Genomic DNA, 15,774 nt, shown 5'->3' with positions numbered 1-15,774 from the left:
CCCGAAAGAGTAGTAAATTAACCATAAACGACAGATTGGCGTAAAAATAAATAAATAAATAAATAAATAAATAAAAAATAGTATGTCATCGTCAGGTGATGGAAAGCACGTGACATTATGTCATCACTTGACCGCGTTATGTTCAACGGTAAATACGGTTCAAAACGTTTTCATTTATTTTCATTCGCTTTTGCTCGAATTCCGCTTAATGTTTACCATTTCAGCTATTATATAAAAACTGTGTTGTATTTGATAAAGGTGCTATTATTCGAGAGAGAGAGAAGAATCGCTGAAACCCTTATACTGTAATGGACAAGCAAACAAACAAACAAACAAACAAACAAACAAAAAGTAACCCAATGGAGTCAACAGAGCTCCAGTCGACTGCTCTCTTCAGAGCCCAGTTTCTTAAAATGTAAAGGGATTTAGTGACTTGAGGCAGAATAGGAATTGCATTCATCCATTAGTGAGATAAACCCACTAACAACATCTATCATGTTTGTGTTTTCATTTGCTGATAAGTATTCAAATTCACATAAAAGAACAAGTGTATTGTTCTTACAATTCCTGTGGGCATTTTTCCAAACATCAGTTTAGTTGTCTCTGTCCAAGTCCCTGTACTGTCACTGCACTCCTTTCTGGACTGTGTCTCACTTGCCACTATCACTGTCACTGCCATTCCACACTGGCATTCCTCCAGTAAGGTTGTGTTGTCTGACTGTCTTACTTATAAAAATAATAATGATAACAATAATATAGAATTTTCTATACCTTTAAAATAAGCCTTTTAAGGTGCAATAATGCTCTGATGTAAAATTCAAAATGCAGATACTGTTAAATACTGCTGCCTCATAAAACCCAAGCAGTTTCAAAATAAAATCTAAAAAGGCAGAACATGCATGCCATCTATACACTTAGCATGGAATGATGCAATGTCTCAACAGGTAGAGAGATAAAAGGCAATGCACTCGTTCTGGACTATTCTTCAAAGATTAACAGTTGTTTGCGAACTGCTTGGCTTCTCGAGAGGTTCTGTATTGGGTTAGGGTTTTTGTTTCTGATCCATAATACAGAAACCAAAGGAGAATAAAAACTGATGGCAGTGATTCAAATTTTTCGATACAGAAAACAGAGGAAGAAATACTCTATATGCATAGTTTCTTTCTCATTTTATTGTAATCCATATAAATCCAGTAATTCTTTTAAGTCAGCATGAGCCCTGAGCTGATTACAAAGGTATCTAAAAGGGAATGTTAATTATAAAGATGATTATACAAATTACAAATTATAAATGTAAATTACATGAAATGCTGCACTTTAATTATACACATCTTTGCGTCACATCTTTGTTTTCCATTTACCTTTTTCAATAAAAAATAATCTAAAATCTATGAAATACTGTTCTTCATAAACCAGCAGGAGAGTGTACAAGGCATCTATCAAATACAAAAAAATAAAGATCATTTTGAAAAAATTCACACAAAAATATCACATATTTGTAAGGTCATCGTCATTGGCCGTTGCGACGCAGTCCAGTAGCTTTGAAGCTGTCAATGAGTGACATACAGACCGTATAAAAATAGTTTCCCTCTACAAACAGCATAGTGTAGTCTCCTTATGTTTTACTATTCAGGTTTTGGAAATTGACAAAACATTAAAAGTTATGTAGTTTAATACTAAAGAAACATGTCTTTTGTGACATAATATTTATACACTTTTACAACAGTGACTGCAAGCATTGACTTCCTGTAGTCCAGCCACACTAAACGCCTCCATTCTCACATTTTCTTGAGCTTGAATGAAGACAAGATACTGGATAGGGTCTCTACAAGATCTGCATTTTTGCATCAAACTGTGCTGTAACGATCCTTTCAGATAAATATTTGGCCAGATATTTAGTGATCAGGATTGAACAGGCTCGAGACATCTAGAACTCATCTCAGTTCTCTCCTCTCTCTTCAAATCTTCAACATCATCTTTGGTGTCGTCAACACCATCCAGGAACCAACTTGGACTTGATTTGTTCGAGACGAGTGCTATGAAACTGGAATGTCTACTGTGGAAAGAAAAACAAAAACACAGCACATGAGCTACACATAGAACATTAGAAAATGGTACTTGACACAATGAACCAAAATTTAAATGTAAAAATAGAGGGCTTGGTAGAATATTTGATTTGTTAATGAGTTAACTTGCATTAATTAAAAAGAACACCACAGACAGAAACAGTTGCCATTTTTCAGCTAAACAGGTCATTTAATCCTCTATGAGTAAAATATACTGCATTATCAAAACATGAAGAACAGGATTAACTTTTATTGAAACAGAAGAAGAAGAAAATGCACGGCTGAAAATCTAGCTGAAATATCGAGTTTCTTTCTTAAATGTAGAATTTACACTGACTTTACTTTCAACCTTAAAAAAATACAGAAATACTGACATTGAGCAGCACGTTCACAGATGAAACCGATGCGATCAGTGCAGTAGAAGTCATTCCAGTAAGCCTCGAGGATTAGTCCGGCACAATCTTCACCTTCGTCATGGCCATGAGTCCAATTATCTGGCTGACCAGGCTTCCACTTACTGCGGGAAGACAACATGACACTTGACACTATACAATCATCAGCTATAAAAGGCACGCACTGTAAATAAATGCAACATCAACTACTGGTGTTTTCCAGTATGTTTTTTCTTATCTGCTTTAGCAGATGTGGAGCCCGATGCGGAACCAGAAAAGACCAAACAGATTCTACGTCAATGATTGGAAACTCAGGTGGTGCCGACTCAAGCAGTAAAAGTATCTGAATGACAGCACACACGTGAGCTGTGTTTAGTCATTTTTGATCAAGCTGAAGTATCAGGTATTCAGACTTAATGTGTGGAAAAGCATAGCGAACAGCCCAACCAATCAGATTGTGTGTGTGTGTATGTGAGTGTGTGTGTGTGTGTGTGTGTGTGTGTGTGTGTGTGTTAATGGTACAAGTGCGGAGGCAGTACTTACTTGAAAACAGGCAAACTTCCATCCTCCCATTTCCATACATTTTCTTCCTGCTTATCATTGAGGCCCAGCCAGAAATAGCCTTTTCCTCCTATCGCATCTCTAATAAATTTCTACAAAGATAGGGCCACAACACAATTATGTCAAAATGACATCTCTAAAGTGGATCAAATGCTTTTAAGTTTGTTAACTTGCCATGGAGTACGTGAACTTGTGTCAGTTTTCATTTACCTGTTCCTCTTCGTTGTTAATAATGAGCATATGAGAAGAGATGTTGACACAAAACTTGCTGGACTCATCATAGTTAAGTCTCAGAGAAGCAGAAGATATGTAATAGCAGCTGCCTGAAAATCTCCTGAACTCCGGTGGGCAACCTGTGGGAAGTAATTTACAGGGTATTATAAGGTTATGTCGCATTCACGTCGTCCCCCCAACACTAAATCATTTGCTCCATTGTCTCTTCCTTTTGGAATCATGACACTCACCAGGTGCTGGAGTGGAGGCAACAGAGGGCTGAACCGGATGATGCATAGGATCTTTTGCTGGTGTGTCAGGTTGTGGTGGTTTGTTTGGTTCTGGGGCCGAGGTAGGCTGAGCTGGCTTAAAATGGGGTGGAGGTGCAGGTATGCCCGCTGGTCCTGGAGGGCCAGGAGGACCAATTGGCCCAAGAGAACCCCGAGGACCCTCTAAACCTGCAGGTCCTGCTATTCCCCTGGGCCCCTGTGGCCCTTGTGGTCCAGGAGGCCCTGGTTGTCCATCCCTACCGGGAAGTCCTGCTGGCCCAGGATCACCTTTTGCTCCTGGAAGACCAGGTCGACCTCCAGAACCTCTTGAACCCTTAGCACCCACAAGTCCCCGTGGTCCAATTGCACCCTTTGGTCCTGTTGCACCAAGTGATCCAACAACACCTCTTTCTCCTTTTGGTCCAACTGCCCCGAGTAGACCTTTGTCTCCTTTGTCACCCTTTTGTCCTGTCTGGCCGACTGGTCCTTGGGAGCCCCTATCTCCCTTGGTGCCTCTTGGACCTGGTGGACCTATATGATGACAGCAGATTGATATGCTTTTGTATTTCTCATATACTCTTTTTGATTTACTCAATTATTTTTGTTTTATGAGGTACAGAGAAATTCATTTTTCGTTAGGTTCCAAAATGCTCCAAAAAATGTGTTGATTTATTTTAGTTGAGGTGAAACTCATGGCGCGTTAAATAAAGGCTCCCTCCAATCTTACCTTGCAGAATGGTGAAGTTGGTGATGAGCTGTGAGTGCTTGCTGTCTACGAGCTTCATCTCCTCCATCACCATGGAGAGGCTGCCGACCTCCTTGTCCATCCGAGCTGTTAGCTCATCTTGCTGGGTGCGCAGATCCGCACTGTCTGCCTTGACCTCAGTTACACTGTTGTTCAGTCCTGTTATCATGTCTGTATGTTTAATCACGGTCTCAGCGCAGGATCTGAGGCTGTTCAGGTCAGAACCGATGGAGCCGAGAAGCTGTGAGGTGAAACTCAAGTTTCCCGTCACACGGTCCATGTCATTCTCGTGTCGGTCCAGACGCACTTCCAACTCGTCAAACTTGGACGACGTGGTGTTGTCATGGTCTCTCTGGTGGTCCATCAGCTCACGGAGGCTTTGGTCATGTCGCTCAGAAAGAAGCGAGGTGTTTTGGATCTGACTTGCTAGTGTGCTAAGCTGAGCACCCAAGTCGTCCAGGGCTTCTCCATTGGACCGGGCCAGGGCTGAGTTGTTGGCTGCTAACACCTGGAGGTTCTGGACCTTCTCTTTCAGCCACTCTGTGTCTACTTGGGTCTGCCTGGCTGTCTGCTGCAGACTCTGATAGTCATTCCTGAGTTTCTGCACTGCCTGGCCAGTGTCTTCCACTGTCTTCTGCAGTGAGTTGAGCAGATTCCTCTGCTGGGACTGGGTGATGTTCAGTGCACTCACACTGACCTGGGTTTGGCTCTGCTCTTTGACCTGGCCCTGTATCTCCGACTGGAGCCGTGCCGTGTCTGTCTGGAGGTCGTCAATCATGCCGCTGTATGAGGACAGTGTCTGGTTAACCCCACGCAGCGAGGCGGCATTGCTGTCCAGCAGAGTCTGCAAGGAGACATGGCCAGTTTGCATGTCTTCTCCTGTGATCTGTAGATCATCCAGCATGTCCCTGTTTTTAGATGCTCTGAGGGCAATGTCATTTAGCTGGCTCTGCAGCTCCTCCAGAGAGGACTTGAAAGTTTTAATCTCACTTGTGGCATTAACAGACTTTTCTCCTGCCTGGTCATCTGAGTAAAAAGATCACAGTTTTGAGAAAAAGTTAGAGCTCTCTGCAAAAATCCAAATGGAAAATCTTTTCACAAATGTATGACAATTAATCAATCAATCAATAAACTTTATTGATCCCTCGCGGGAAATTCACAAGCGGTAAATTACCTAGTTTCTTTAGGTCTGTCTCCACGGCATTGATCTTCCCTCCATAGTTCTGCATGCCCACTGTGACATTGTCCATTTTTTGAACCACTGATAAAGTGAAGAAACTTCATTATAGAATTATACATTTTAATATTTTGGCCAGTCCAAAACCTTTTTCAACAATCAAGATAACAAGAATCCGAAGGTTGCAATACCTTTAAATACAAATTGTGTTAACCTTTCAAAGGGCACTGAGCATTAACAGGAAACCCATCAAGGTTTTTTTTCTGCATGTCCAAAATTTAATTTCTTTTTGAACATTCACACACGAGGAACTAGTATACATCGAAATATTGTATAATAATAATAATAATAATAATAATAATAATAATAATAATTATTATTATTATTATTATTATTATTATTATTATATGCGTTAACTACTGCAGAAGTGTTGACACGTGCATCTTTGTCCTATAAAGGGTTAAACTTAATATAATAATAAACATGTGTAACTAATTTAAAACAGCAGAGGGTGCTGCAGCGCAGATTTCTTCAAGGAAATCTAAGAAAATGGTTAGGAGTTTCCCCACATTTTCAGATACTGAGAAAGTGTGTTTGTTGGCAACTATTCAGGTGTTAGCAGAGATGTCATTTTGTTGGCATAAACAATGTCAAGCATGCTGAAGATACCTCACACAATTTATTCCTGTCCTCAAATATGCAAGATTTACTTTTTCTACTCTGCTCTCCTTTGCAGTCTTTCAGCCATGTGGGCGTCTCAAGACTACACTGACAAAAAATCTGGGAACACTTTCACTTTTATCTCGTGACAAAGTTACAAAAGAAAACCATTGCTGTGAAAAACAACAACAACAACTTTAGCAATGGGTCAGATGCTAGAAAAAAACATAGCTTGAGTTCAAAATGCAGTTTTGTTCTTTTCCAGTTTTCATTTCTTCATCACGGAGGCCAATTTTCAGTAGTAGTAACAAATGTGAAATATGTGAACAATGCATTCCTCCCCAGGGTTGCTTTACTGAAATGGATTTATAAGTTATATAAGACGGCTAATTTGAGTGTGGCTTACTGGCTGCCTATTGTGGCCTAAGTTATGAGCCTCAGAGAATTACACAACATGAGGCTGAGTAGATTAGGGCTGATCAATGTTGCAGGAGCGGGAACTGCAGGTAACACAAACACCAGTTTTAGCTTTTCACAACGAGACCATTTTAGATTTTTAAGAATAATAAAATATGTCAAGTTTTCCAGAACGTAGAGCTGAGTAAAAATATAGTTTGTACTGTTGCAGTCAACCTGTGGTTCATGAGACAACAAATTGCTACTAAGCCATAAAATCTGCTCAAGGTAGTAAAGCTATGGGCTATGAGACATTAGAGGCAAGGCATCAAAATCGTATGGGCTCCTAAATGTAAGAGCTTGGTTATACAACAAGTGACACTCACCTTTGTATCCCAGGACAGCCACTGCTATGGTGAGGAGAGCACACAGCACATACAGCAGGGCAATAGCTGCCCTCAGTGCCCAGTCATTTTTACACCTGGTGCACTCTGTACCTTCCTGGATCCCTGTAACACAAAACAGAATATGTGTGCCAGATCAGTGTACTGCACGTAATGTGGATCATTAGAATATCTGTCTGTCTGTCTGTCTGTCTGTCTGTCTGTATCTATGGTTTGAGCGTAGAAGTAAAAATACAGAAAATGTAAAAACAGCAAAAATAGATTGAAAATAAAATAATATAAAATAATAATAATAATAATAATAATAATAATAATAATAATAATAATAATAATAATAATAATAATAATAAACAGTTGTTGTTATAAATAGACCAGGACAATTATTAGAAAACCTAAAAAAAAAGAGAAAAGAAAACCACTGCACATGTCGGCCATACAACAGAGAATGCGAAACAGGACTGGCTGCCTTCTGTCGTCTTCTCAGGACACAAAATTTGTCCAGGCAAAAATGACATTCTTGAAAACAACTTGTGATACAACACAACGGTGTAGACAGGATGTTTACTTGGCTTCATTAGAACACAGCAAAATGCCTCTGGCGAGCAGCATGTAGGAGGGCAGCTGGTGTGTATTCACAGCCAGCAATAAAGACTTGCCTGCAGTGACATAAACTTCATAAACTGAAACTAAACTAAACATAGAAAAGTAAAATGCAACATTTTTTTCTTTAAGTGCCCAAATTATGCAATATTCATTTCAATGTATTTTTTTCCTACCAACAATAATGATGTTTCTAACCTGTCTATGAACTCTGCAGAAATGAGAAACACCCGTTGTTTACGACTTCTACTTTTTCAACCTTTCAAAAATGTGTCCTTAAGCACACAGATCTGAAAATCCTCCCTTTGTGATGTCACAAAAGAGCTCTAATACCTCTTGCAAGTTGGAGACAACTCAAGCATGCAGGTGTTCATTCTGCACTGAGATCATTTGGACAGCAACACATCAGTTTCACCAGGGAGGTTGTGAGATCATACATGGTTGTAAGTACAGTGGTACTACCTCCAGCTCTCGTCTCTCAAGCACGGCGCTTTGGTCAAAACAGGCGAAGGTTGCTGAAGGTCAATTATTTCCACTAGAGGAAGCTACACGACCGCAGCTGTGGAGACGTTTTCCAAACACTCTCCCTCCTCAGGGTAGCGCAGTCTGCCTCTGTGTCCATTCAAGTTATGTCACCGACGATTGGCCTGAATGCATGGCTACAGGAGGCGTCCCCCCCTGGCAGGCCAGGACCACCAGAGGGGTACAAGGAGTTCGGCCTCTCGGCTCCGGACCCTCACATCTGTGCAAACATAGTATCCAACCATTTCAAAGGGGCCCAGCTAAGGAACCAGACGTGGATCCGCTGTTGTCCTTGTCTGTGCTCATGTTGGGGGCCGGCATCGGGGGGTCCGTCAGAAAGCACGGCGCTAAGAGGACAACAGCCCTTCATGTCATCGAGCAGCTGATCCTCTGCAGGCTCTGGGTCAGCAACCAGGGAGGGTCGCCGTTTCTGTGTCTCTTATGTGTCTTTGTGTGTTTGTGTGCATGTTCTTCATCACTGGCTTTGACTTTCGAACCCCTGTCAGTCTCGTTTCTACATTGACTCTATCTGATGAGATTTTCTATCTAGACATATATGTGGGGAAATAACAGATTCCAAGAAAGAAAGGAAAGCAACCTCACCACTGACCTGCCACTACTGATGAAACCTTTCCAAAACTGCTTTTAGAGCTGTTTTAGCATGGAGAAGCAAAACCATGAAGGTAAATAAACCTTTAAAGCAAACGTTCATTCATTCATATTCTTTTTTTCAGTTTACCCATGTTGCTAAATCTTGAGGTTTCCTGTCGGGCAACCAAAATAGTACATGACAATGCTGTGGCTTGTCCTTCCAAAACCAGTCTAGAGTGGCTGTCCAAAGAGAAAAGCCATCAGTGCCATCGTTGTTCTTTTTTTTGGTGAGAATCCCATCCAGTCTTGATAAAGCTACGACGACCCCTTCCCTTTCCCCGCCCAGACAACTTTTTAATTTTGCTTCCAAACTAGAAGGAAGACAATTGTTTGTTTGTTTCTAGTTAATCTTGTTAATTGAAGTCTACCAAACTGTATTTCACAGAATACCTCACAATTAGACAGCAAGTGTGACAAATTCTTGCCCATCCCAAAAGCTGATACTGTCATGCCCAAGCTGTTTCTATGATTGAAAGATTCTCTCCACAGTGGGCAAATGTTTACCTGCAAAAGTGTCAAAGCTCCATTGACTGATGCAGCACCGTTATGAAATACTGAGAAGAGCCACTGACCACAAGACTAGCTCTGCGCAGTGCTTGGAGAATCCTTGTTATTGATCCACGAGCAAGTTTTAAGAGTTAACACAGCGGCTCCTCAAGAGTTTACGGTGGCACCTGGCAGTGGCAGGTCTAAAGCAGCCTGCTGCTCTTCTCACACCGCTCCTTTCCACTGAATAATAATAAGAATTATTATTACTTGTAATTATATAACGCTTCGACCTTTCAAGGAACCCAAGGTCGCTTTACAAAAGGTGACAAACTGAACCATCATATGAATGTATTCTTCCTCCAGATTTGCAACACTTTTCCATTGCTGTTCAGTTACCTTCACCAGGTTTTTATTATTGTTATCATTATTATTATTATTAGTAGCATTGGTAGTTTGAACAGCCATTCAGCCTGTAACATGGCGCATGGTGCGATGATACTGAGCTCATGCTTCCAGCAGAGCCAGACGTACAAAAACATTCCATTTTATAAAACCTGAGGAATTTATAAACCGCACTTGATGTTGGCCATTGCAAAAACTTTGATGGCTTGTAGTATTATAACTGCAACTGTAGTAACAGTTTACTACTCTGCTGATTGGTCGTAAAACAAATGACAGGAAAGTCTTGATAATTACTCACATCATGGAAACCTTGAAAAAGCAAAAATACTCCCAGTGAAGTTTAGAGAAACTAACGATAGGCTGGTAAACTTAAATAAAATCTCTTGAGCCGCTCTCCTTTACAGACCTTCTGTCTCCTACTGCATTTATCACCGTGTGATGTTTTATATCCAGAGACCAACTGCTGTGTCCGCAGGGTCTATACACTGCATAAACATGCTGACACAAACTGACATGCATGTATAGGACCAAGTGGTTGATGCACAGCACGCCGTCAGAAGCAACCAAGATGTTCCAGTCAATCAAGTGGAAACCAGCCATGTTATTCCCAAGTGGGAAATGAATGTGCTGACTTTTCTGTAATACTGTCAATTAGAAACATCTTTTTGTGGTTCCAAGGCAATGTGATTCATACTGGAAACTCCTCCTCCTTTAAACTCGGATAGATAAGAATTTACTTTAATGTGATATTCACATTCCCTGCGATGAACTGGTGACTTGTCCAGGGTGTCACCCTGCCTTTGCCCTATGGCAGCTGGAATAGGCTCCAGCAGACCCCCACAACCCTGAGGGCAGGACAGAGCAAGTATTGAAAATGGATGGATGCATGGATGGACGCATGGATGGATGCATGGATGGACGCATGGATGGATGATATTCACATTCACTGATTTAGACAGAATGTAGAAAGTGACTAGCTGCTGGGTGCCTGCTCTCGTCGTTAAAAAAAAAAAAAAAAACTGCTTGATATGTAAAATTTAGTAGCATCTAACGGTGACAAATAGATGCTGTATTGATAACTTGCTGAATATTGCGTTGTTATACCAGCAACCTCAGCAGCTCAAAGACAGACGTGGACAGACCAAGGACAACATTTATCCGTCTAAAGCAAAAAAAGCAAAATACATGAAGGCCTCAAAGACTTCAGTAACTTCATCTCACAAAATATGCACACAGGAATTTTCTCTTCCATTTCATTCTAATACATCACTTTAATGCATTGGACCTTTAACTACCCCCCTTTTAAAAGTGGAGGACACCGGTAAAGCAAGGAGAACAAAGACACAGAGGGAGAAAGATGTATGTATGGTGTCTCTGCAACAGCTGTGTCTTATTTGGACTGAGAGTGCCTTAAAAAAAAACTTTAAAAAAAACTTTGAACACTTTTTTTTCCTTCTTCCACCTGGCCGTTCCCGACACTAGACTTGCCTGCATGTCGTGTCTCTGTGCTGACTGGCAGTGGAAACTTCCATGACCACACAAAGAAAGTCTGTACAGCCGAGAGGCTTTTTGTGTGAAGACCCTTTGTGCACAGTGGTATGACCATGCCGAGTACAGTAATTCGGTGCTGACCACAGGATTGTTTACTTTTCTTTTCATATTTTAAGCTACATTGAGAGTCACGCATGACAGACGGTAGCGATACAGGTAGGTGTACCACATTTTCAAAGGTGGAACTAATTCTTTAGCTTTCAGCCTTTCTCCACAAACTTGCCGTGAGCTGGAGATTGAGTGTGTAAATTCCATATCCAAGCTTTCACATTGAAGACAGCATCCAAAATCAAAACACAAGAGGAAACCCGAGTACATAACAAAGTACACACAAAAAATAAATAGATGAAAGGTTTTTTTTCTTTTCTGCAACAACAACGTTGCATGCTAGTCTTGGCTAGACTTTGCTCAATCAAAGTTGGTGATTTCACAGGCTAACTCTTCTTTGCGTAGGACTAAACTGAAAGAAACACAAAGCTAAAGCAAGTACCAAAGACTCATAAAGCACAATTCATCCTAATATATGGATAAATCCATCAATCTATCCATGATTTCTATCAGAAGTTGCCAACCTAGAAGTGTGTCACAAGAAAGTTGAAGTCAGAAGATATCTGAGTCATGGATATTTTTCCCATTGCACATTTAGTATTCCAGTTTAGTTTCCAGAGCTTGTAGTGCACTCTTGGTTTAACCATTGAACATTGATTAATAGTTTGTCAGTTGACTAACGATCTCTATTGAAGAGCAGAGATCAGTGCGATTACACAGAATATACAGGTCCTTGGGCTTGGGCATCTGAAATGTGTCACCTCTGACTTCATCCTGGAAAAATGTCAAACCTTTAAGAGGGGAACAGCACGAGAGGTGCAGTGGGGTCACGGTGTCCCCCTCTGGCCCTTACAGCTACCCCTGTATTAACAGTTGCCTACTGGAATGTTAACAAGTAAACATTCTCCAACAGGGGAAGTTACCACTGAGACAAATTACTAAGACATTAAGGTCCTTGAATTGCTGAGCTAGCCTAGCATGCATGCGCTGTGGTGTTTTTCTTCTTCCTCTTGCCGCTAACAGGTTTATGACACTTTAAATTGGACCGAGCAGTCTTGTGCAACATCTGGACCTTGTTATAGTGGAGCCAAATTTGAAGGGGCATGCAAACATTTGATAGATCATACCTTCTGTGCGTTTCAAGAATGAAGGCAAGGTTTTAGCCTTTTCCTTTACAGGCTAATTTAGGTCTTTTTTTACAAGAAATGTTGTCATGGGGTGCTGACTTCCTTTCCATGAGTAAGGAGAACAGCCAACAACAACATACGGATTCCAGCATTATTGAGCGGAGCAAGATACCATCATCACATTTACTCGCACGCGCACACTTCGAGTAGACGGAGCCTAATGGTGCCGTTGAAAAGAAACAGACCATCAAATGAACGCCCCAGACGGGTTTACAGTGCACAGCAGGCCACTTTGACAAATGACCACTCAGCACATTTTTAATTCCTCAGATCAAAGGTCTGCCTCTGAATCTGTGTAAATCTGAGGGGGTAAAAAAAAGTTCTTGGAGACAGCGAAGGCAGAAAAGATGTTAGTAGATGTTAGAAAAGTTAGTATGAAGAGAACCAGCGCGGGACTTGAGGCTCACTTTTTTTTATTTTCTTCAAACTCATTTTCTCATTCAGCTGGAAGAGGAGTAAGAACATCTGGGGGGAGCAGCAGCTCCACCTTTTTCTTGCTGAGAGTCCAATTTCTCTAAAAGATATTTGGTAAAGTGGTCACTTCAGTAACACTTGAGAACCTCTGGACAGATAGCTCTGTCATTCCAGAGGCATAAAACCTGTTTGGAGAATCTGTAAGACTTTTGATCTGTTGAATACTTATCAACGTATCACTGTGTTTCTATTTTTCTCCTGACCAACGTTTCTTTATTTCCTTGGCTGTAATAACTCTAACCTTGAAGCCAGTTGTCTGGAAATGATAATAAAGTAATACACAGATGATAACTCCCAACATTCACAAGGAAGTCCAAACAAACTGGATACTTGGAACAAGACTCGATGAAGAGCAGTAAAGTAGTTGAGAGAATCCAGCACTGGGAGGAAATGCCACACATGATTCTGTTTTCATTATTTGGCTGTTACTCCACATCAGCCTTCCCCAGGTAGCTGCGGCTACACATGTAGTTCTACTCATGTTGTTTACCACCACCAGTCAGTGTGGAAGGTGATGTGCATGAAGAACAGCTTCAGTGTGAAAGCTTTAGGTGCCTTGAAAATTCAAACAAACCATAAAAACAGGGAAACATGTTTCTCTCCCTTCAACACTGAGTCAGTAGATTGGGATACCAAAGTGGGAGACACAGCTGCTTCAACAGGTTTTCCATGGAAGAGATTGATTTTGTTCATTGTAATTGGGTGGTGCTCGCAGGCAGAATATCTATATTAGCCCTCTGGTAGGGTAACAGGCGCTCAACATATATGTTCCTGTACATTTTAACATGCTGGATGTAATAATTCAAGTGAGTCAATGGCCAACATACTTTAAAAATCATAAAGGTGCATTTGAAATGATGACGTACAGAGCAAAATAAGTTATTCAATATGTCAAAAAAATGTTCAGGGAATGTACAGAACCGCCCTAAAATTCTACCTTAAAAAAAAGGTTGGCTCTGGAACAAGCCCTTCATTGACATTAGTCACATCCAAAACCTAGAAAAAGGTAAATAAAAACATGGAAGCAATAAACGGATTTTTATTGGCCAAATATCAGAATGAAGGAGCCCTAAACTTGTCCTGCTCATGTTCCAGTGTTGGCACGTTGAAATAGGGTAATTTCAGCCAAACTAGGAGCATGTGGACTTTAGAAGGAGGGAGAGGAGGGGCTTGGCCTTCATCCCTCAGACCATCATGTCAAGCATTGATATGTCTGTTGGGGGGCCCCATAAAATAAAATAAAAAATGCTGGTTCAGAAAGTAATGAGATGCCAGGGAAAAACTTTGCAATGCAGCTGCATCGTCAAAGTTCCCAGTATTAATTATTGCCCAGTCATCTGAAAAAGTTCCCATTTTCCTGTTAGTTCTATTGTAGTTTTGTTTTCAATGAACAGGCATCTGGTTTTGTAATGAAGAAAGTGACTCCGACAAGCTAGTGAGGAAGATCCAGAGGAGCTAGGAGCAGTGAGATTGGAAATCAAGCAGCATGCACGGTAAAAATAGAATTGTTTTCAGAACTGGATGACATCTTCACATTAAAAAAAAAAGTCTAGAACACTGAGTGCTTTTCTGGAAAAAAGTTTTTACTTCACACCAAACCTTTTTTGTCAAGGGCTTAGCCAACCACTATGATGTGCAAAGGATAGAAAACTTTATGTTGTAAAAAGGAAGACAAAACTAAAACATTGACTCTCTCCAAACATCTTCGATTAGCCCATCAGCGAAAAGATGTTGGGGAAACGCTTGAATAAACCAGCAGTGATGTAAAAGAGCCATAAGGTTTGGTCCACATACTTCTTTTCAAGCCAACGACTCACATAGTTTAAAACCAAAAAGGTGCTCTTTGCTAATACAACAATGTGGTCAATGTTTTTGTGATATAGCCTGCCAAAAAACTCAACATATTTTCAATAAAAAGAACCAAACGGTTTGAGAACTGGCAGGTTCAGAGAGAGAGAGAGAGAGAGAGAGAGAGAGCAAGATTGTTCCCGTCACTGCTCTGACTCACTTTCCGGGTAAGAAAAAGTTCACCAGGATGACATGAAGGGAAAACATACAAGATGTTATAATTTGGGGATAAAAAGCCATGAGGAAAAACTACTTCTATTCTCTCTGTCAAACCGATCAAACATCCTCTCATTAGTCTGAAAAAGTCCGTCTGAATCTCTGAGGACTTTGGTTCAGTCCATAAGGTTGAATTTTCAATCTTTACTTCACCACAAACATTAGAGGAAATAAACAAAATTGATCTCTGTCATTGTGGCCAGGAATATTATATTACACAAGCATGTTGGTATGAATATCCACTGCTTTGGTGCCAAGATTTGCCAAGTCCTGCATCTTGTTTTTGAACAGTCACACGTGCTGGGTGGCCCACAACAGAAGCTCTGGAGACGGTGGATCGGCTGCAGTCATCGCCTGCTGGAAGGCTGAGTTGAGCTCCATCCAGTCTCTGCACTTCACATTAAAAACTTCACCGCTTAGCAAAGCCAATAAAACCACACAGTGTGAATCCAGCAAGACATCCGGCCAAGTCTGGCTTAACTTTTGGAGAAGACGTAAACCACAAAGCGAGAGAGAGAGAGATGTTTGACCGCAGGCCACGACACTGCACCGAGACCCGTGCAGCATTAAAGTTATTACTGCAGGACTCTGTATGCTTAATGTTCCTGGGCACACAAACAAAAAACATATACTCTGATTGATGGTTTAAGCATGCAGTCATTACATCACATTGAAGATTTTTGCCACAGTCAGAATAACACAAATGCAACAACAGCAACAAAAAACCAAGCTCTGGGCAATCAATCCAGAAATCTGAGCTCATTCTGAAATGGCTGCCATTGAGAGGGGAAACTATTTTTTCCAGTGCCAGAAGGAATAAAGAGTGCAATGAAGAAAAGACAAACCTGGCAGCCTATCACACGATGTCCAAACAGGTTGCAACAGCTCCAAATTGAGTAGCAA

At 40.9% G+C, this 15,774-nt stretch overlaps 1 protein-coding gene across 1 annotated transcript in view; it reads right to left on the bottom strand.

Moving 5' to 3' along the window:
• LOC142884305 (collectin-12-like) overlaps positions 1-15,774 on the bottom strand; it is a 33,795-nt gene that overhangs the window by 9,565 nt on the left and 8,456 nt on the right. The window contains 7 exon segments of the mRNA XM_076019817.1: positions 563-726; positions 2,441-2,583; positions 3,002-3,111; positions 3,230-4,032; positions 4,229-5,272; positions 5,421-5,507; positions 6,866-6,988. Coding sequence (XP_075875932.1) covers positions 563-726; positions 2,441-2,583; positions 3,002-3,111; positions 3,230-4,032; positions 4,229-5,272; positions 5,421-5,507; positions 6,866-6,988 — 2,474 coding nt within the window.

This window comes from Nelusetta ayraudi, unplaced genomic scaffold (assembly GCF_046127955.1).
Source record: "Nelusetta ayraudi isolate G7.1 ecotype Tasmania unplaced genomic scaffold, CSIRO-AGI_Nayr_v1 ptg000011l, whole genome shotgun sequence".
Lineage (NCBI taxonomy): Eukaryota > Metazoa > Chordata > Actinopteri > Tetraodontiformes > Monacanthidae > Nelusetta > Nelusetta ayraudi.
Note: the sequence above shows the minus strand (reverse complement) of the source record. Positions and strands in the feature narration are given on the sequence as shown.